Source organism: Ornithorhynchus anatinus, chromosome 13, assembly GCF_004115215.2.
Source record: "Ornithorhynchus anatinus isolate Pmale09 chromosome 13, mOrnAna1.pri.v4, whole genome shotgun sequence".
NCBI lineage: Eukaryota > Metazoa > Chordata > Mammalia > Monotremata > Ornithorhynchidae > Ornithorhynchus > Ornithorhynchus anatinus.
Genome location: NC_041740.1, coordinates 7,947,956 through 7,968,423, shown reverse-complemented (window position 1 = coordinate 7,968,423; position 20,468 = coordinate 7,947,956). Strand labels below are relative to the sequence as shown.

The 20,468-nt window shown below is 39.6% G+C and overlaps 1 protein-coding gene across 2 annotated transcripts in view; it reads right to left on the bottom strand.

The window, feature by feature from the left end:
• Nucleotides 1-20,468, bottom strand: part of DYNC2I1 (dynein 2 intermediate chain 1) — a 41,594-nt gene continuing 21,126 nt past the window's right edge. For both annotated transcript variants that reach the window (XM_007667850.3, XM_029078206.1), the window contains exons 12-25: nucleotides 18,756-18,885; nucleotides 16,395-16,506; nucleotides 14,433-14,527; nucleotides 13,467-13,596; nucleotides 11,519-11,691; nucleotides 10,551-10,713; nucleotides 9,782-9,895; nucleotides 9,623-9,684; nucleotides 9,113-9,164; nucleotides 7,855-7,915; nucleotides 5,847-5,946; nucleotides 5,359-5,490; nucleotides 4,031-4,254; nucleotides 1-610 (exon numbers count right to left, since the gene is read on the bottom strand). In XM_007667850.3, the coding sequence (XP_007666040.1) occupies nucleotides 439-610; nucleotides 4,031-4,254; nucleotides 5,359-5,490; nucleotides 5,847-5,946; nucleotides 7,855-7,915; nucleotides 9,113-9,164; nucleotides 9,623-9,684; nucleotides 9,782-9,895; nucleotides 10,551-10,713; nucleotides 11,519-11,691; nucleotides 13,467-13,596; nucleotides 14,433-14,527; nucleotides 16,395-16,506; nucleotides 18,756-18,885 (1,720 nt within the window). In that variant the 3' untranslated portion in view covers nucleotides 1-438. The remainder of the gene's footprint in view (nucleotides 611-4,030; nucleotides 4,255-5,358; nucleotides 5,491-5,846; nucleotides 5,947-7,854; nucleotides 7,916-9,112; nucleotides 9,165-9,622; nucleotides 9,685-9,781; nucleotides 9,896-10,550; nucleotides 10,714-11,518; nucleotides 11,692-13,466; nucleotides 13,597-14,432; nucleotides 14,528-16,394; nucleotides 16,507-18,755; nucleotides 18,886-20,468) is intronic.

Below are 20,468 nucleotides of genomic sequence, written 5' to 3'. Positions count from 1 at the left end.
TATTAAGAGTAAGAAAATAAATTTATTAATTGTTCCTCACATGGTGGACAATTTGAAACCTAGCAAATGATTTTTATTTTAAAATTGTCTGGGGAAAAAAAAAGTTTTATAATTGCTTCGAAAAAAGTAACTGAAGAGTAATCGCATTAAAAGTCCTCTTGATTTATATTTCTTTTAAAAATACATATCCAGTTTTCTTTAGTCATTTTTGTTTAAAAATATTGATTATCTTTAAATACTGTATGTCAAAACACTAATAAAATAAACTATATACAGAATATAAATCATACATACAGAAATATACATACACTCATATAGTGAGCTAATCAATTATATAATCTAATTGCATCTGAATAAATTGTTCACTAAACAAACACCATTCTCTGGTTAACAGTCAATTCAATTTATGAGTTCACCGGAAGGCAATTTTTCGAGTTTCTAGAAGGATTGCTGGAGAAGCACATGCAGTTTCTTTTGCTCGTCTTCCAGGGGAAATGCCCACTTCTTCTTTACGAACTGAATGTCTACGGTGCCAGATTCTTTGGCCAACGCAAGCCCGAGGAGCCCATTGGTCTTTCCTGGCTCAGCCAAGACCTTCATGGTTGTCAGCCTAAAAGACAAGGGAGGGGTTATATTCTGTGGCAGGCTAGGTTTTGACAAGAATCACCACACACCTTTGTTGTGAGTTCTATTCTTTTGTTGCCAAGTCCCCACATGAATTCCCTGAACAATGAGAGAATCACAAGCAATTCTGGAAAGGATCCATTAGTTGAATTATGTGGAGTATTATACTCTTATTCTGGTTTCAACAATAAGGCAGACCCAGGCTGGAAATGGTCAGACTTGTGATGGTTGGAGAGCTGCAAGATGTTAAGGATGGAGCTGAGATGCTCTTGTGTTACCTGAATTTCCAAACTGACCTTATTCTCAGTCCTTGGTGATGCCCCTTCTTCCCTGGTGTATTTCAAAAACAATAGGTGTTCTTGCACCTCCCTGACACCCAAAAGGCTGGAAATCTACCAGGTGCTTGCTGAGTTCCAGGGGTGCTCCTGCTCTTGGCCTCTGGAGATCGGGAAATTCTAGACTCTCCTAGCAACTGATTTCCTTGTTTCACATCTGTGCCTAAGGCAAACTTCATGCCTGTCAATGTTCCCTCCCCATCAGGGTGGGTCCAGAACTGGCTTGGCCACCCAGACAACCTCCAGGTGAAACCTGGACGACAAAATAGGCAGGCCTGCCTCGATGAGGTCAAACAACCTGGACCCACTCCCACCCTTTAATTAGAACCTCTCTGAGCCTGCCGCTTTCTAGCCTGGAATCTGAATCCTCCAGCCTCTCATCTTTCAGAAGCTGCTCCATCCCCTGAACAATTCATCATTGCCCTTCAATCAGTCAATCAATCGTATTTACTGAGCACTAGAGTGCAGAGCACTGTACTGAGTGCTCGGAACAGTACAATACAACAGAATTAGCATATTCCTTGCCCATAACAATAATAATAATGTTGGCATTTGCTAAGCTCTTACTATGTGCAGAGCACTGTTCTAAGCGCTGGGGTAGATAAGGGTAATCAGGTTGTCCCATGTGAGGCTCACAGTTAATCCCCATTTTACAGATGAGGTAACTGAGGCATAGAGAAGTTAAGTGACTTGCCCAGTCACACAGCTGACAAGTGGCAAAGCTGGGAGTTGAACCCATGACCTCTCACTCTGAAGCCCAGGCTCTTTCCACTGAGCCTGGTATGAAGGAGTTGAGAGGAAGAATTTGGGTTGGGGATGGGGAAAGACTAGGGAAAAGTATTTAGATAACAGGCCTTACATACAGTAAAAATGGGCTGAGAAAAGGAAGACGGTGATAGGACTAGGAGGTTAGAAGAGGAGAAGGGAAAAAGCTTAGGTATAGTTTAATGAATATATCTCTCCTCTAAGACTTAAGAGCAAGACAAATTACAAGAGCAAAACCAATAACAGCAACCATCTCCCCTAGCTATACACTGAATGCAAAATATTCATCCTGCTGTGATTTGCTTTCCAATTACTGAGATGAAGTTACCGCTCACGGAACAGGTAAAGTTAATCACCATAACAGTGACACATTAGTAATGGCTGATTAACACCACAGATTCTCATGACGGCAGGACTGTGAAATTAAGATTGGTGTGCCATGGGATGATTAAAATTCACACATCAAATTCACATTTCAGAATGGGAGAAATAAACCCTATTCCGGAGTTATTAGCCCCATTTTTAAAACTACTCCTGATTTTCTGCCTAGATGTTGTTAAAAAAAAAATGTCAAGAGTGGAAATATTCAAAGTGTCAGGCTGGGTTTTACAATGGTATGTTTCTTTTAAATTATGAAGTAATCAGGTTAAAGGTTCATATTGAAGTTCAACCACATGTCTCCAGGCAGGACTACACTTCACCCACACAACACCCACTGTCTTTTTCACAGAAGAAAATGTCCCTACTTTCTCTAGCTAGATCCGGTATCTCCCAACTCTTTCAGATAGGTTATTTCTGGTGACTAACCCAAATCCCTCATGCTTCAAATTTAAGCCTGGCTTCTCAATCCCTGACAGTAAAGGAGGAGGTCCATCTCAGGGGCCTTTTTAGAACAGGTGTAGATGATTTTTTTTTTATTCATTCTGAAAACAATCACCCGAAATGTATATCGACATTCTTAAGAAACTTCTCATTGTGGTTATGAGACCTGATGGTTAAAATATTTATGCCGATTCTACCATCAGCATTCTCCTCCGCCTCTAACATTACTGACTTCTACGGATGAAACTTTCTGAGCTGACTCCTGGAATTGAACTGGTTCCTAGTTAAACTGGGAACCAGTCCTGATGCAGAATTCTCTTGCAGATGATATTAAGAGAAGTAGCATGGCTTAGTGGAAAGAGCAAGGGCTTGAGAGTCAGAGGTCATGGGTTTTAATCCCAGCTCTTAAGTCACTTAACTGCTCTGTGCCTCAGCTCCCTCACCTATAAAATGGGGATTAAGACTGTGAGCCCCACCTGGGACAACCTGATTACCCTGTATCTACCCCAGCACTTAGAACAGTGCTTGGCACATAGTAAGTGCTTAACAAATACTATCATCATTATTATTATTAAGAACTGCTGGATGAAATTCAATTGTTCTGGCAACCCGTGAGGAAAGAGGAAGGCCTCACAAATAACCTTTGTTCTTGATTGTCAATCAGCTCTTGAAGATGGCTTACTGGAAACACTGGACTTCAAGAAAGGCAATTAGCACTGATGCCTTCATTACCAAGTCAGAGAAAACTCCATTCTTCGATGATCCCTTTATTTCATGGAAAGCTTAAAAAATGTCGGGCTTACACCAGGACGACCTGGAGGCTGGGAAGGCACCTAAACCACAGCAAAGAAAGGAAAGTAGAGGACAGGGACACCTCTCTAAGTTAGAGATGGCAAGAATCCCCTTAAACCACTGTGACAGGGTCCAAGATCAGGTTAAAGGATTCCTCTCTCTCCTTCAAAGTCTGCACTAAACCATCACAGCATTAAGTCCGTCCGAAAGTCTCTTTAAAGCCTTAATGTGCTTTGCATTCACAACCTTGATTTGATACCAAATGACCTTAAGCTAACTGCCATGGACAAACAGAAATTTCAATATGGGCTCATAATCAAATGATTTGGAGGCAGGCCATAACATTGGAACAGTAGCAAACAATAAAAAAGGAGCAAAAAAGCTGGGGGGAATCAAAATGTAGACAGCCTCTAAGTCCCCAGATCATTTAAACATTGTTTAAATTACTATTAAACATTGTTTAAATGATCAGGTTCAATTATTCACCTCTACCCCACTCTAGACTGTAAGGTCATTATGGGCAAGGGATGTGTCTGCAAACTGCTGGAGCAGCACTTTGTACAGTGTTCTGAATACAGTAGGAGCTCAATAGATATGACTGAATGGATGAATGAATGAATTCAAGGCAGAACTCTACAGGTGCTAAGCGAGAAACTGCTTATCACGACCACCACAACCTCCGATGGACTTACTTATCTACAGAGAGGAGTTGTTTGGCTACAGGCCCCAGATCACTTTCCAGTAAGTCCCAGATGTAAATAGTGGACGATGCGTCCTGGACAAAAAACACAGCGGGTCTCGTGAGTGCCCACTGGACGGCTGTGATGGGCTGGCCACCGGTGCTGTTGTTCCACTGCCCAAGGGGATACTCCGAAGCAAGCTGATGTAAGCGGATGCTTCCATCTGAACAGCCAACCTACGCAGGCCAGAAAAAGAAAGAAAACTTAAAACATCTTGGCTCTCAAAAATCAGAATCTGTAATTTATTTATTTATGTTAATTTTGGTTTCCCCTTCTATTCATTCATTCAATAGTATTTATTGAGCGCTTACTATGTGCAGAGCACTGTACTAAGCGCTTGGGATGAACAAGTCGGCAACAGATAGAGACAGTCCCTGCCGTTTGACGGGCTTACAGTCTAATCGGGGGAGACGGACAGACAAGAACAATGGCACTAAACAGCGTCAAGGGGAAGAACATCTCATAAAAACAATGGCAACTAAATAGAATCAAGGCGATGTACAATTCATTAACAAAATAAATAGTAAATTCTACACTGTAAGCTTGTTATGGGCAGGGAATGTGTATTCTCCCAAGCACTTAGTAAAGTGTGCTGCACATAGTAAGCGCTCAAATATTATTGAATGAATCACAACTCCATTTGATGAGGATATCTCATTTGCTCTGTGTGTTATTAGATATGATTACAATTTGTGCTGTCACATTACAGATAATTACATTTGACTCTAAGGAAGAGAATTATCCAGCTCTAATTTGTTAGTTCCACATACAATAACAATATTGTGTGGCAGACACAACTTCTGAGAAAATGCCCACAAATCAAACTACAGTTTCACTGACCAAAAAATACAGATTCAGGCTTTAAGCAATGCACTCCAATTCTTTTTGTCAATACGGCATTAATTCATACTAATTTTAATCAAGTCTATTGAGCACTCCCTATGAAAGACAAATCCAGAACAACACATCTTTTAAAGACGCTAACAGAACATCAAACAGTAGTAAAGATTCATCTGGGACATTCTGTTTGAAAATTAAGTGAGAGTCTACCTAATTTATATGCTATTGCTTAAAGCCATACATTAGGGAACATTACATCAGTAATAACAACAACAACAACATGATTGAGGTTTGAAACAAATGTGGCAACTGAAATAGGATGACCCTGAATGCCATCACTTGAAAGGCGCTCAAACAAAATATGTCTTGACACCTCTCCAGGGTCCAAATTACCAAAAGAAATACCTCAATCCAACAAGAAAAAAGATAACTCTCCATACCAAAAATATTGGTTCTCCAAATGGTGAAAACTCAATTGCATTGACCCTTATTGGTCTTGTGCCTTTCTGCTGGGGTTTGAAGAATTTTGGGCAGACTCTCAAATCATGTCTTGCACTTTGCCTTACAAGACCCTAGGAATAAAAACAGATGAATTCAAAGCATTTCTAGTTAAACAAAAATTTTAACCAGAAGCTTACACAAACAGCCACCCCAGAAAGAATCCAAATTAACCAGTTAAGGTCTTTAACATCACATTCTTAAGATCGAATCTTTGAGTAAATCATCAGGATGTTTGTCAGGCACAAAACATTTTTACCTGCAATATCTAAATCATTGAGAACAAACTGTTTTGAGGAGGGGCTGAGATATTACTAATGTAAACCTGATCTAAGTGTGTTATAAGGTGCATTTAAATAAGGACTCATTTTGTAAAACATTAGTGAAGCAAAGAAATCAGTAATGATAACAAATATCAAACAATACTCACAATATCTGTCCCAAAAATGAAACGATTAGGATCAGAAGGTAAAAATTTAACATTCAGTGCCTGGACAGTCCCCAGGCCCATGTCCTCCTTTGGAGAGAAACTGGAAAAATGGAAGAGGAAAAACACTGTGAACATAGAGGCTGGAAAAATGGAATAGGAAAACATCGTGAACATAAGAGATTTCAGTTGCATCCGTTTGAGATAAGAATAATTAACACCAAGATCCCCTTTTTTCCTGTAAGCCTAAGCTCCTTGTGGTGTGGGATCATGTCTACCAACTCTGCTGCATTGTACTTTCCCAAGGATCTAGTAAATACAGTGTTCGGTGCAAGTATGCACTCGGTAAATACCATGGACTGGCATTCTCACTTGATGGTGAGAACAAGATAACCGGCTTCTGGCACTTTAATCATGACATCCTTTACTTTCTTTCTCAGAACTTGTACCTGCCCAGTTGGCTACCCGCCCTGCAGACTACAAAGTCCGAGACTAAAGACTACAAAGACCTACTCTTTTGACCTTTCAACCACTTCCTGTTCTCATACCTGACCCCAGAGCTCTGCTCCTGAAGATGCACAGAACCTATTTTTTTTTGTTAGAACAAGAGCACTGGAAAATACTACGTCTTTAGATAGAACAGTCACTGCACAATCAATTGATAAATTTTGGGTAAAGCAGTATAATGCAGAAGATAAGTTTGGGAGTCAAGAGACTTTGTGCCAAAACCATATCTGTACTCCATATAGAAGATAGAGAAGCAGTGTGGCCTAACTGAAAGAGCACGGGCCTGGAAGTCAGATGACCTCGGTTCTAATTCTGGCTCTGCCATTTCTCTTTTGTTTTACCTTGGGCAAGTCACTTAACTTCTCTGGGCCTCAGTTCTCTCAACTGTGAAACGGGGATTCAAAATCTGTTCTCCCTCCTTTTTATAATGTGAGCCCATGTGGGAGTTGATGATCTTGTATCTACTCCAATGCTTAGTACAGTGCCTGGCATGTAGTAAGCGCTTAGTCATTCATTCAATATTTACTGAGTGCTTACTGTGTGCAGAGACAGACATCAAAACAAGTAAACAGATGACAATAGCATCAATTTAAGTAAACAGAATTATAAATATATACACACCAATAGTCAATACATTAGTTTAGTTATTATTACTATTCCTACAATTCATTAATCCCCAGTTGCACATATCAGAGTAGTAATAATTTAGGATTAGTAATTATTTAGGGTGAGTTATAAAATGAGATAAAGGAACATACATTAAAAATGAATTCTGTAAGTACACTATTTTAGAACTAAATCATTCTAATTTTACATCAAAAACCTAAACTATTAACTTTACTATTTAAAGTAGTTTTCTTCCTATATGCAAATTACTGTTATATATCTGTGTCCCTTGGAAAACTGTAAACTCCTTGAGGTTAGGGACCGTATTCTGCTTCTATTGTGCTCTTCAGAGCACGCAATATAGTGCTCCAAACAGTAGATAAATAACTACTACTAATTGACTGCAACATTAGGGAGTTATACATAACATATAGGACATAGTATTCCTGGATCAACATCCAGATTATTTCATCAAACTTTCTCGTATGCCTGTTTATCCCAGGAACTGATTTATCATTTTTATTTTTTAAATGATGCTTGTAAAGTGCTTACTACGTGCCAGGCACTGTACTAAGTGGTAGGGTAGATACATGATAATTAGGGTGGACACAGTCCCTTTACCAAAAGAGGTTCACAGTCTAACATCTAACAGAGATTTGATTACAATTCCTGTTATATTGGAAAGAAATGACAACGCTGCCATTCAATAATGATCATAAAGCAATGAGAAATGTATAAGTTCAACTAAAGAGGTAAATCACGAGCCTGATTCTAAATATGTATGACTCCCTTGTCATGTATGCTGTCGGCAAACCAAATTAGAGCCTTCCTATATTCCTTTTTAGGTTATTTTTGTTGCTTTGTCTCTTCTTTTCTGGTACTCTTTGTTTCTTCTTACCTGGTATTCAACAGAACCACAGAACTATGGACTAACTTTATCTTCCCTCCAGGAATCAAACCTAAAAACAAACACACCAATAATAAAGTACAATTCTCTGTTCATATAATAACCAAATAATTTCAAATAAATAGCAAATCAATTTTGCCAGTCACAGAGAGATCTATTACTCCATGGTGAAAAGGATGTGGAAATTCAGGAATATGGGGTTTGTGAGGCTAAGATGGCACCAACTTGAAATGAGTGAAGGGTAGACCCATTATTCTACATTAGATTACTTTATCTCCAGCCCTCAATAAGGATAAATTTGCCATCAGCCTTTTCCTTCTTGCCTCAGACAGTCTTGATCTCTTGATAAGTTTGAGGCTTTGGAAACAAGGGTATGCTTTTTCCTCCAAGACCTAGGGGACCAATACCTCTTACTGCCTGCAAATGATTATATCTGGCTTCCCAGAAGTGATGCTTTTCTCCTTTTCATTAAAAGGCAGAGCAAAAATATCCCAAAAGATTTATAAAATGGCCCAGTGTACAAAATAAGTCCTCAGATGACAAGAAGTAATGCTGGATTTATGCTTGGACTTGCAAAAGAGTGGGTGTCCCTCATCTGCTGGGGAAATCTGGAGGGGAGAGTGAGAGGCGGCCACAGCACCTGATCTGATGAATCAACGGCCTGGATATTCAAATTGAGGAGGGATGGGGTTGAGCAACCCTGTTGAGTGCCCTGGCTGACTTTATCCAAAAACCACCTCAGATCAACTGGGCTGTGCATAAGGTCCAATCAACATTTGATCATCTTCAGAGGGTACTGAGTTCTCTTGGTTAATGAGATCAGTGAAATGGGCCAAATTCTCATAGCCAACGGATGAAAAAGTAATGTGCTGGAAAGAGGGGAGGGGTGTCTGCTGAAAAAAGCTTCTTCCTACAGTGAGACCAATAGAGACCCCACCCCTCTCCCCTCACCCCGATTTTAACCAAACACTTCATCCCTGATGTGGTCTTCAGTTTCCAATCTTTCTGCTTTTCTTCTCCTCCTAACACCTATTTCTGGCTACTACTCAAATCAGCTTGCCTCAGGTATCCGGTGGTTAATTAAACGATGTTCAATAGTATAACTCTTTAAAATGTTAGATTAATGTTATTTCAAACTGCCTAGACAATTTCCTTGATATGGAGTTTCAAAATACCAAGAGACTCAATGATCTTTCATCCCCAATTTTCAGAAAACATCATAATTGTACCAGACACATTCAGTAGTTACCTAAATCACTTTGTGAACCTGCCAGATCTGCTTTCTGTAGTTCAACCACTACCTGGAAATGGGAAAGAATATAGTCTCAAGTTACATAAGATAAATAAAACAAAAACAAGACGTCAATTTAGTTCATATATATTTTACCCCGTTCTTTATAACTGGAATACAAATGATGTTAGCTGACTGGAGGCTGAGAATACTGATAAGTGATAAGCCCCAAGCCAAGCATAAATATGGAGGGGTAGCTTTGGATGAATTTTAACCAAATCTGTAAAATGCCTTCTGCAATGACTTTTAATCTGGATGCTTTAAAAATATTATTTGCTGGAGAAAAATAGAGCTCATTATATTCTGACAGAATCAAATTTCTTTTTCGCATGCTGAGCTTTTAAAAGTTATGCCTTTTTAAATAAATGTTTGAAAACAGTTCTCATATTGGTTGCTAATTCCAAGAGAACTATTGAAAAATGTTTATTTTGCAGTCCCATATTCACCAATTTTTATACATGTACTCACCCACAGATTAAGGATTCCACTCTCATCCAATGAAGCAATCTGGAATAACAGATCTGACATTTCTAATAAAAAAAAGGGAGGTGGAGGATGTATATCAAAGTCTTACAAATATGAAATGCTAATATATGCCTGTTTACTTTGGGATTATGGTACATGTACCTTCCTGAGATGATAATGGGGAAAGCACACAACTTGGTTTCTTGTAGACAGATGTTGAAACCTGTTCTATCGCCTGAACAGGACTTTTGTGGTTTACTGTGGTAAAAACACCATCTAGAATTTAAAAAAAAACACAATCATAAATGCTTCTGAGCTCCTACTGTACCAAGTGTTTGGGGAACCATGATCCCTGTCCTCCATGGGCATACAATAAAAGCTGTTACATGCCATCAGTTATGGAAACCTCACTGAAGGAAGGAAAACCCATTTTCTCTCTAAGTTCAGTGCTTGTGCCAATCTTTCTTTTAAAAAGATTATTTTTACAACTAATTTTAACTCTTGACAAAACCCCCAAAACAGCATACTCAATTTATTCTCTGCTAATGATGATTTCTCTCATTTCAGACTCACGATGGTTGTGGTAAGTGCATCACTAAGCTGATCTAGTATGCTTACAGTTTTGATGGTGCTGACGCATAAAAATACGCAATATGGGAGGATGTGGACCAATCACATATGTTAACTCTAGCTTGATAGTGTGACGCATTTAGTCAGATTCACTGGGGTGGCAGTATGTAAGCACAGTATTTTTAGCTGAGGTGTTACCTTCTTCTGGCTTTAAACACCTTTTATCACTGTGGTGCAATAAATGTGTTCTTAAGGGCTAGAGCAAGGTAACACCCCCCCCAAATCCTTAACAGGAAATAATATTTGCTTTGGCCTGAACGTCAGAGAGGTTAATGGAATTCAAAAAGCCAATCCCACTGACCCGTAGAAAATGTTGATGTTCTGAATATCCAATCAGAACCCTTTAACTTCAGATACTGATGAATCCTGGAGTCTTCACGTAGATCCCATACGACTACTGAGCCATCCATTGTTCCAGCAAACAATAATGTTGCTTTAAAAGGGCTAAAACAACAACATTTGACCTGAAAATAAATCAAAGCGTTAACTGAGAAGAAGAAACACAATGAGAACGCAAAGTAAAGCCCTAAGCCAACCCAATGTTTGGTTCCCCTCATTCATGTCCCGGTTTCTGCAGAAAGGTGGCTGATCTTCCTTTCCAACTCCTGTGGAGGCAGTTCTGTTGCACCTGCTGGGGTTCCTACCAGGCTCTAGGATTGCGTGGGTCCAGTAGGCCACTGCACCAGCCCCTGCTCCAAAGAGTAGCATCGTGGGTGGTGGGAGGTTGGCGAATGATTCTGCATCTGGCTGGAATTACAATCACTTTTCCCCATCCGGCCTCCCCTGGTTTCCTCTATCGAGCCCTCCCGCAATGGCATCTGTGTGCAGCCTTCAGCCCACTTCAAAATGTGAGGGGGGCGGGAGGGGAGGCGCTCCAGCCAAAATAACTGTCCACCCCTGTGCTAGTGGAAACATCACCGAGAGCCAACAGAGCCCTCCTAGTGTGTTGCAGTGACAATGGCTAACAAAAGACAAATGGAAAGGAGAGGACGGGTTTGGGAATCTTCAGATTTAATTAAACAGATATCCCAGTCCTCTCAAAAGTGTTGCCTAATCTTTTTTCCATTTGACTGCTGTTTTTTTCTCCTCTCTTTTCCTTCTAGTCTCCATACAACTTCTTGGATTTTGCAGCCCACCACACTCCTCTCGTTTTACCCAGGATGTGGCTTTCAGTTTGCCACAGTTAACTATGACAGGCATTCATTCACGGATTCATGAGTTTATTCATTCGCTCACATAATTCACCTTCAAGACAACATCACACTGTACCTTTGATTCACAGATTAAAATTTTTTGAGGACTGGAAGGCTGCCAAATATCCCATATGCAGAGAATAAACTTCTTATCTAGTTGGTCAGAGTAAGGCTTTTTGGGTAACTCATGGACAGAGACCAACATCTGCCTCTGAACTTCAGAGATATGTAAACTGGAGACTTTTCGATCTAGGGAAGAAATGAAGGATAGCATTTCTGACATGGAGAAAAACAAGTTCCTAAAATTAAACAAACAAAAAATTGAAAAGGAAATCCAAATTACTGCAGGGTCCTGCTAAAGCCTAGCATACCATGGCTCATTAAACCAAGAATAATAGTGTGGGTCAAGTTTCATGACCTAGACATACCTCCTCGATTTTTCCAAGAGCCTAAAGAAGGGCTACAGTGTGAACGTTATTCAAATTCCCCAACTGCTATACATCAAACTTTTGCTCTATTTCTTACGAACTAATCCACTTCCTCCAGCACAGACTCCTTCAAATTCAAGGCATATTTCCAGACAAATCAATAATATTATGTTTCTTTAAAATGACAGTGAAGAAGGAAGTATAAAACTGTATATCAGCTTTCAGGTGAGTTTCTGATCACCCGTGTAAACAGATGTCTGTGCCTGCGATGCATGCCATGAGACTTTTTGGATTTCTGCAAACCCTCGGTCCCCATGCTAGGGCTATTGCTTAAGTACAGATCTCCAATCCTGCACACACATTTCCCTGGCTGCCTCCTAGATCAACTTCTGCTTGCCAGTGTTCACATCTAGGGGCTAGACAGGTAACTTGCAAAGGCATGCCATTTTTACAAGGTTTTGTTTGAAGAAGGCTTTAAAAATCTCACATCTTGGGCTCCATTTCAATCTCAGACCTTTTATCCATCAAAGCATTTTGCAAATGACACTATATGCTGCAATGTTCTCAGGGGGATGAAGTGGCACATAAATTAAGTCAATTAATAGACCAGATATTCAAAACTTTTTTGCCTCCAGGTCTTTGCCTTTTCAGTAACAAGCTATCATCCCTGTTATCCTGCTCTGCTCAACTGCCCTGTTAATTCAAATTCAAGAACGCTAAGATCAAAAAGTAGAACAGAGTGGACACTAAATCATCAAACATAAAAATAGTACAGGAAACGTAAATCATAGTACTTACCTTAAATTAAAAAAATATTTAATGACTCTGCTTTTCTGCTTTGAAATGAGCACATGGGAATAAAATAAATTTCACAGAAGATCAGACCAGTGGAGCCACCAATGTAGTACTCTTAATCTCCAACTTTGCCCTTGAGGTCATTTAAAGGACATAATAATAATGTTGGTATTTGTTAAGCGCTTACTATGTGCCGAGCACTGTTCTAAGCGCTGGGGTAGACATAGGGGAATCAGGTTGTCCCACGTGGGGCTCACAGTCTTAATCCCCATTTTACAGATGAGGGAACTGAGGCACAGAGAAGTTAAGTGACTTGCCCACAGTCACACAGCCGACAAGTGGCAGAGCTGGGATTCGAACTCATGAGCCCTGACTCCAAAGCCCGTGCTCTTTCCACTGAGCCACGCTGCTTCTCCGATTGTTCATTCAATTGTATTTATTGAGCAACTACCGTGTGCAAAGCACTGTACTAAGCACTTGGGAGAGTACAACAACGAGCCCACAACGAGCTTACAGTTTAGACATCTATTTCTATCACTGAAATGTTCTTTTTAAAATGCCTAATTTTTCCCTCACTAATTCAAGCATGATCACCCTTTAATGTGTTTTCCTCAAATGTGTGAAAGAAGACTGACTTTGGAGAAATCAGGTAAACAAAACCTCCTACAGCTTCAGTTCAGCTCTCAGAACAAGGGTGGGGGCAGATACTGAAATAAGAAAAATCATTGTTTATGTATTTTTTGTCTTTTTTGACCAAATCAGGTGAAAACCTATTAAAACAGACAAATAACGTCATCTTACTGTGGAGGAATGGTAGATCCGTGTTCAACTGGAAGCAGCTATCGCTTATAGACAGGGTGTTTTCTTGAGGTGGAAGATTCCAGCTGGGTTCTGCTGCAGCTCGCTCTTCCTCGAGCAAAACTGCGATCACCTTGCAACATACACAGGATTACTTTGATTAGAGAAAAGAAAGGATACCCTTATGTTTCAAACGCATTTGCTTTTTAATTTGAAATTCTTTTACCATGATTTTTCTCTATTTTACTATTGTTTCTATCTTTTCCAGTTTATTTCACTAATTGGTAAAAGGAAATTCGAAATTTTCCTGAATAAGGTGTCTAGGATTTTTTCCCCCCTAGCTGGGGCCTACAATTTTTTTTTAAAGAAAAAAGGTTTATCTGTGAGGTAAGGAAAGCACCACTGAACATCACAATACCAGAGGCCAGGTGGATTGAGACAATTTAATGGACCCCCAAGGCCTAAATCCCATTCCTTAAGAGGAGAAAGTGGAGGAATCACTGCCCCTACAAGAGAAATGAAGGGCTGGGCTGGCCATCTTATGGAATGTTGCAGATCGTTCTCCGGTCAAAGACCTTCACTATTGATGGCATACCCTCAGCAGTCAGAACTGGGATTCAAACCCAGGGCTCCTGATTCCCAGAGGAGTGTTCTTGCCACTGGACCATCAGCAGCGTTTGAACATGTAATAACAGTGAACTTGAAACACTGACACTTAGTTCGCTGGGCAATGCTAATGAACAGAGACAGCATTTGGACAAAGAAATGCAATGCATTTCTGCTTGAAAGCGGTACTGTGCAAACCTTCCTCATGGTATTGCCAATTCACGGCCTCAAAATGGCACTGCGTTCCTCTATTCTGCCATCACATGCTAGCTAAATAGCACACTAACATGTCATGTTCTGGCAGGAAGAAGTGTTTTTCGTTTTCACCCCCATTTAAATATTTATAGAATGTAGTCAGCGTACCTTACAAGCAGCCTGGAGAAAGTTTGATAATCTCTGTGTGTCTACTTTTGGTACGAGTGCAGACTCAACCAGGGAATCCCTGCTATTTTTATTACCTAAAAAGGACATAAGGTTATGTAATGAATCACTTCACCAGGTCAGCGTAGTACAACCTGTAAGACGAATGTATAACTAATACAAAATGAAGAGTGGCATTGCATCGTCTAGATAACTGGGAAGTTGAGAGGGGGTAAGGGAAAAACATTAGAATTAGGTTTGAATTATCAATCTTCTCTATGGCTTTGGTCTCAGTTTCTCCTTTTAACAATGAGGAAAAAATGTAAAATATAAATATTTAATAAGTATAGAGACCTTGGTAACTTCACTAGGACCCTGTGTCTGGAAAAAAAAATTGATAATAATGTTAAAAATGGGGACTTTATGAGAAAGTAAAAAATCACAGGACTATAACTAAATATAATAATAATAATAATAATAATGTTGGTATTTGTTAAGCGCTTACTATGTGCACAGCACTGTTCTAAGTGTTGGGGTAGATACAGGGTAATCAGATTGCCCACGTGAGGCTCACAGTCTTAATCCCCATTTTACAGATGAGAACTGAGGCACAGAGAAGTTAAGTGACTTGCCCACAGTCACACAGCTGATGAGTGGCAGAGTCGGAATTCAAACCCATGATCTCTGACTCCCAAGCCCCGGCTCTTTCCACTGAGCCATGCTGCATCATGTTGCGAAACATATCTATAATGGTTTGTTTTCTCTTATGGTATTTTTAAGCATTTACTATATGCTAGGCACCATTCTAAGCGCTGGGGTATATACAAGCTAGTCAGGTTGGACCTAGTTTGTGTCCCACACGGGGATCAAAGTCTTAATCCCCATTTTACAGATGAGGTAAACGAAGTACAGGAAAGTTAAGTGGTTTGCCTAAAGTCACACAGCAGACAAGTGGCAGTGCCAGGAATATAACCTAGGTCCTTCTGATTCTCAGGCCTGGGCTCTATCCACTAAGCAACACTGCTTCTCTGTTGCAGCTTTTTGCAGCTGGTAGTGAGGTTTTGTAGAGGTATCATATTTTCACTGATGTTACCCTCATCCTGAAAATAACTAGCTGAACACTGGACAAAATGCCAATCCACGGAGCTCACTGTGCAATCCATGTATGGCACACTCCAACAATATGGTGACACTTCCATCTCTCCCTCCCTCTTTTTACCATCAGGGAGATTGTGTTTTGGTATATAAATTCATCACCTTGACAGAGACCTTCTAAAGCATTGGGGGTCTTTAAAAGGGAAATGACTAAATAAATAACAGAAAAACCAGTCTCAACAAATATTATAGTAAGGAAACAACACAGAGAGTTCTCTGGATTCCTATGGCTGATATCTTTTTTCACTCGTGTTCGGTTACATCATGAACATACTTATTTCCCTTCTAGACTGTAAGCCCACTGTGGGCAGGGATTGTCTCTTTATTGATGAATTGTACTTTCCAAGCCCTTAGAAAAGTGCTCTGCACACAGTAAGTGCTCAATAAATACGAATGAATGAATTTCCCCTTGAGATTATTCCTGAAATTGTCATCAGCTACAATGAGAGGAAGTATTTACCTTTAAAAAGGCTACTGTTTATACTAGAATCCATGGTTGATATTCAGAGCGTGTAGGGGGTACACATTCCCAAAGAGCAGGGCTACTTGGCTATAGCTAGGCTTATTTATAAATTCAGGTTTAAAAGTAAGGTTTCATGATAAAAATTCTTTAATACATAAATACTAGCATGTGTTGCGATATTTTAAAGGACATTCAAAAAGTGCTAATTTACTAGAAAGATCAAATCTGAATGGAAAGGTATGGTATACATGTGAACAAATTTGAAGCCTTTTTAAAAAGAGTAAGGGAAAAGGAAAAAAAATAAAATTATGCAAAACTTTGAATAATTAAACCAAAAGTTAATTTACCTCCAGATACAAGATTACTTTCTCCTGGATGCTGTGTCCATGCTTCGCTAGTTTCTATTTCTGTGGTTTGAATTTCTCTTTCAACATTATCTTCATTGCACTGAACATAAGCCTTAAGAATCAAAAACCAATTATTTGCATTTTTCCCCAAAGATTACGGTAACTCTCAAAATCCTCCCAAGCTTAATTCCATGCTAAAGAAAATAATCTTAAAACACAGTTAATATCGATATCCTTTTGGCTCAAAAATTGATTTGGGGGCAAGCTGTCACTGAATGACAAGGGAAAAGAAAAAATCTATGTGATTCCATATACAATTACTTTTTCACATTAGTTTGGATTAAATTGGATACAGATAGTGTCCAAGAGTCTGGTCAAATAATGCTGTGCTTATATTTCAAGCCTGAAAATGTTCTCTACTTAAAGGCAACCCCAAAGCCTGCACTAAGTTGTTTTAAGTTGCTCTGTTAAAACAATTTCTGCATTTTTATTTCTTCAAAGCAATGTACTGAATAAAGGCAGTACTCCCAGATCCAGTTAAGAGAGGAATAAAACGGAACAAGGGGGTTAAGTCATTTAACCAAGGTCATGGTGAGTCAGTGGCAGAGCGGGGATTAGAATTCTCAGGTTCTTGAATTTCATGCAGCCACTTTAATGAGCTATTCTGCGCACAGAGAATTCTGATCTTTGAATGTAAGTTGTTCTACTCATTCAGAATATGGCTACTCTTATGGGGAAAATTATTTATCAAACCTTTCCTGCTAGTCCAGAGGAGTTTATCTAACCCTGGTCTCCTATTTGACTTCAAATAATGGCTGAGTTTGGCTTAGCCTGCTGGACTGTGAAGCAAGATTAGAAACTGCCTTCAGGAGAGGAAAGTGAGCTTTCGGCATTTTATAATCCCACACAGATGCCTGGTAACATGTGGAGTATGTAAGCTATGTATCAAGTTTCAGTTCTGGGGGACCTTTACCAATCCTGAATTATTAGTGTCAAAGAATCTCATAATTCTTAACTAGTTTGGAAAGAAGGGACACAGTGAGGTAATGAACCCTATCTAGGTCCCCTAATCAGCACTGCAGCAGATTTTTCTCTGCTGACAGGGAGGCAGGGAGAACTACGTAATCAAAAGTTGTGGGGGTGGGAGGGTGGCAGTGTAATTTCTCAATTCTCGGGTGTGTGGTACTTCTCAGTACAGTGGTATCCCTATTCATTCATTCAATAGTATTTATTGAGCGCTTACTATGTGCAGAGCACTGTACTAAGCGCTTGGAATGTACAATTCGGCAACAGATAGAGACAATCCCTGCCCATTGACAGGCTCACAGTCTAGTCGGGGTAGACAGACAAAAACAATAGCAATAAAAAGAATCAAGGGGGTGTACACCTCATTAACAAAATAAATAGGGTAATAAAGATATATACAAATGAGCAAATGAGCACAGTGCTGAGGGGAAGGGAGGGGGGAGGAGCAGAGGGAAAGGGGGGAAAAGGGGGCTTAGCAGAGGGGAGGTGAAGGGGGGGCAGAGAGGCAGCCGAGGGAGAAGAGGGAAAAGGGGAAGCTCAGTCTGGGAAGGCCTCTTGGAGGAGGTGAGCTCCCTATGGGGCATGACAAGCCAGGAGTCCTCCACTTGTCACATCTACCATGCCAGGGTATTAGCACTGGTGCTGCAGACCAAGGCCACAATACCTATCTATTCTTTTGAAAAGCAGTGTGTGGTCTAAGTGGATAGAGAACAGGACTGGGAGTCAAGAGACCTGGGTTCTAGTCTTGGCTCCAGCACTTCCCTGCCGTGTCACCTCGGCAAGTCACTTAACTTTTCTGTGCATTCGTTTCCTCATCTGTAAAATGGGTATTAAATACCTGCACTCCCTTCCCCTTGACTGTCACCCCATTTGAGAGAGGGACTGCGTCCGATCTGATTATCCTGTACCTACTCGAGGACTTGATTCAAAGACAGCACTTAAATATCACAATTCATTATTATATTATTATTCATTTCATTGTTATCATTATTATCTCTCTTCCACTCCAGCCAGGCTATTGGGACTCTTCACCATCATGTTTCATTTCCTCCATCCAACAATCCAAAGGATAGCCTCCACAATAAACATTCCATACCACCCCATTATTCTGCATATTATCCTTCAGACTTCCCACTCTCTGCCCCCAAGTATAAGGTGTGAAAAAACATCCTCAATACCACTGGTTGGCTAGAATACAGTGGGACACTTTTTATCCATATGCCAAATTAGGAAAGTTTGAAGAGATACACCGAGTTACAATGAAAAGGTACAAATGAATTTCTCATTTGCATTTTTTTCATTTACCCTTTTTAATGTCACAAGTAGTCCACTAACCTGCTTGGTGTTTCTTTTGCCAAAGTTTCTGATATACATGTCATATTCATTTACCGGAGGCAAATCCAAAATAGAGAAACTGATCGAAAAATCCAAGTCAATTAGTCGGAGCAGCTTTGTGCTGCGTTTCCTTTAAAATGCAAGAAACAAAACAAGAAAGGATTAAGTTGCACTATTTATCAATCAATCGTATTTATTGACTGCTTAATGTGTAGAGCACTGTACTGAATGATTTGGAGAATACAATATAAATGGACCTATGTACACCCTCCTTAGCACTCATTTATATATGTCCACTCAATTTATTTATTTCTGACTTATCTATTTGTAAATATTTTTAAGTATGCTTCTCCCATTAGAATGTAAGCTCCCTGGGGGCATAGAAAGTATCACTTCATTTTTGCACTTTCCAGGAATCAGATACAAAATATCACAACAATTAAGCATCCATAAACGCTATTACTATTACGACTAGTAAAATACTCAAATTTGACATTTTTGTTATATAGTACTTGCATTTTAACTCCTTTAGAGCATATAAAACTCTTATTAACACTAAGGATCATGCCTTAATCCATATTTGAAATAGATAAAGAATTTCTTTACTGTGATTGCTGCATGCATTGTCTTAACATTTCAATATCTACAGTAAAAGCACCACAAACATAAAAATTATGCTTCCTCGTGATAAGATGTCTGTGCTGTTCCATTGCCAGTATTATATAATGTCTCAAACATAACATTTTCTTCTTGGAGAAGATTAAATGTATTTCCAGAACACATCACGAGCATATCAAATTTCTTAAATGACTACCTCACAGCTTATTTCTTCTAGAAGTCTAACACTAGCTACTAGCTTTCTTGCTGCTTCTTCAAGACCAGATTAATGAAACTCACTGAAAAATACTGGATCACTCCATTAGTGATGGGAAATGGACATAAGGACACTGGTCAACTTTGTCATCATCAGCAATACCATCATGGAGCAATCTTATGGTAACCATGGACTTCCCTGGGTAGCCAGAACTGTGTAAAAACTGCAAGGGCCTTGCTCTACTGGTGGTGTCAAATGCTTGGAGATAGAAGAATATAAGGAAATATTCAGTGTTTTTTCCTGCATTTCTTTATTTGCCTTGCCAAAAAGATCATGTCGTCTATTCCACATTGAAGGCTAGAGAGATACTACAATTCTGAGAATGCAGCTAGATTTCCTGCCAAACAGTCACTAACAATGAACTAATAATGAAAACAGTAATGGCTTTGAGACATTGGGGAACTTCTTCAAAACTCTGTTGTGGAACCACAGCACGCTCAATCCTCTCTGCTTAAACATTCTCAGCCAGAACGTCATTAAGTCCAGGAGTATACTAATCTTTTGAATCTTGACTACAGTGGAGATGCAAATTAAAAGAAAAGCTATTCTGTTTTGCTTGTTTTGCTCTAGAAATCAGCTTGATACTTATGGTAACACTCATGTCTGAAACGGAATTGTTATATAATTATATGAACACAGTAGGAAAATATATCTGCAAACCTTTAAGTTACAAAGCATACTGGCAGCAAATGTGTCTGTTATTTGTTATACTGAACTCCCCCAAGTGCTTAGTACAGTGCTCTGCACACAGTAAGCTCTCAATAAATACAACTGATCGACTGACACTATAAAAAGGGAGTATTTGGGGACACAGTGGAAGACTGCAAGTCACCTGCTGA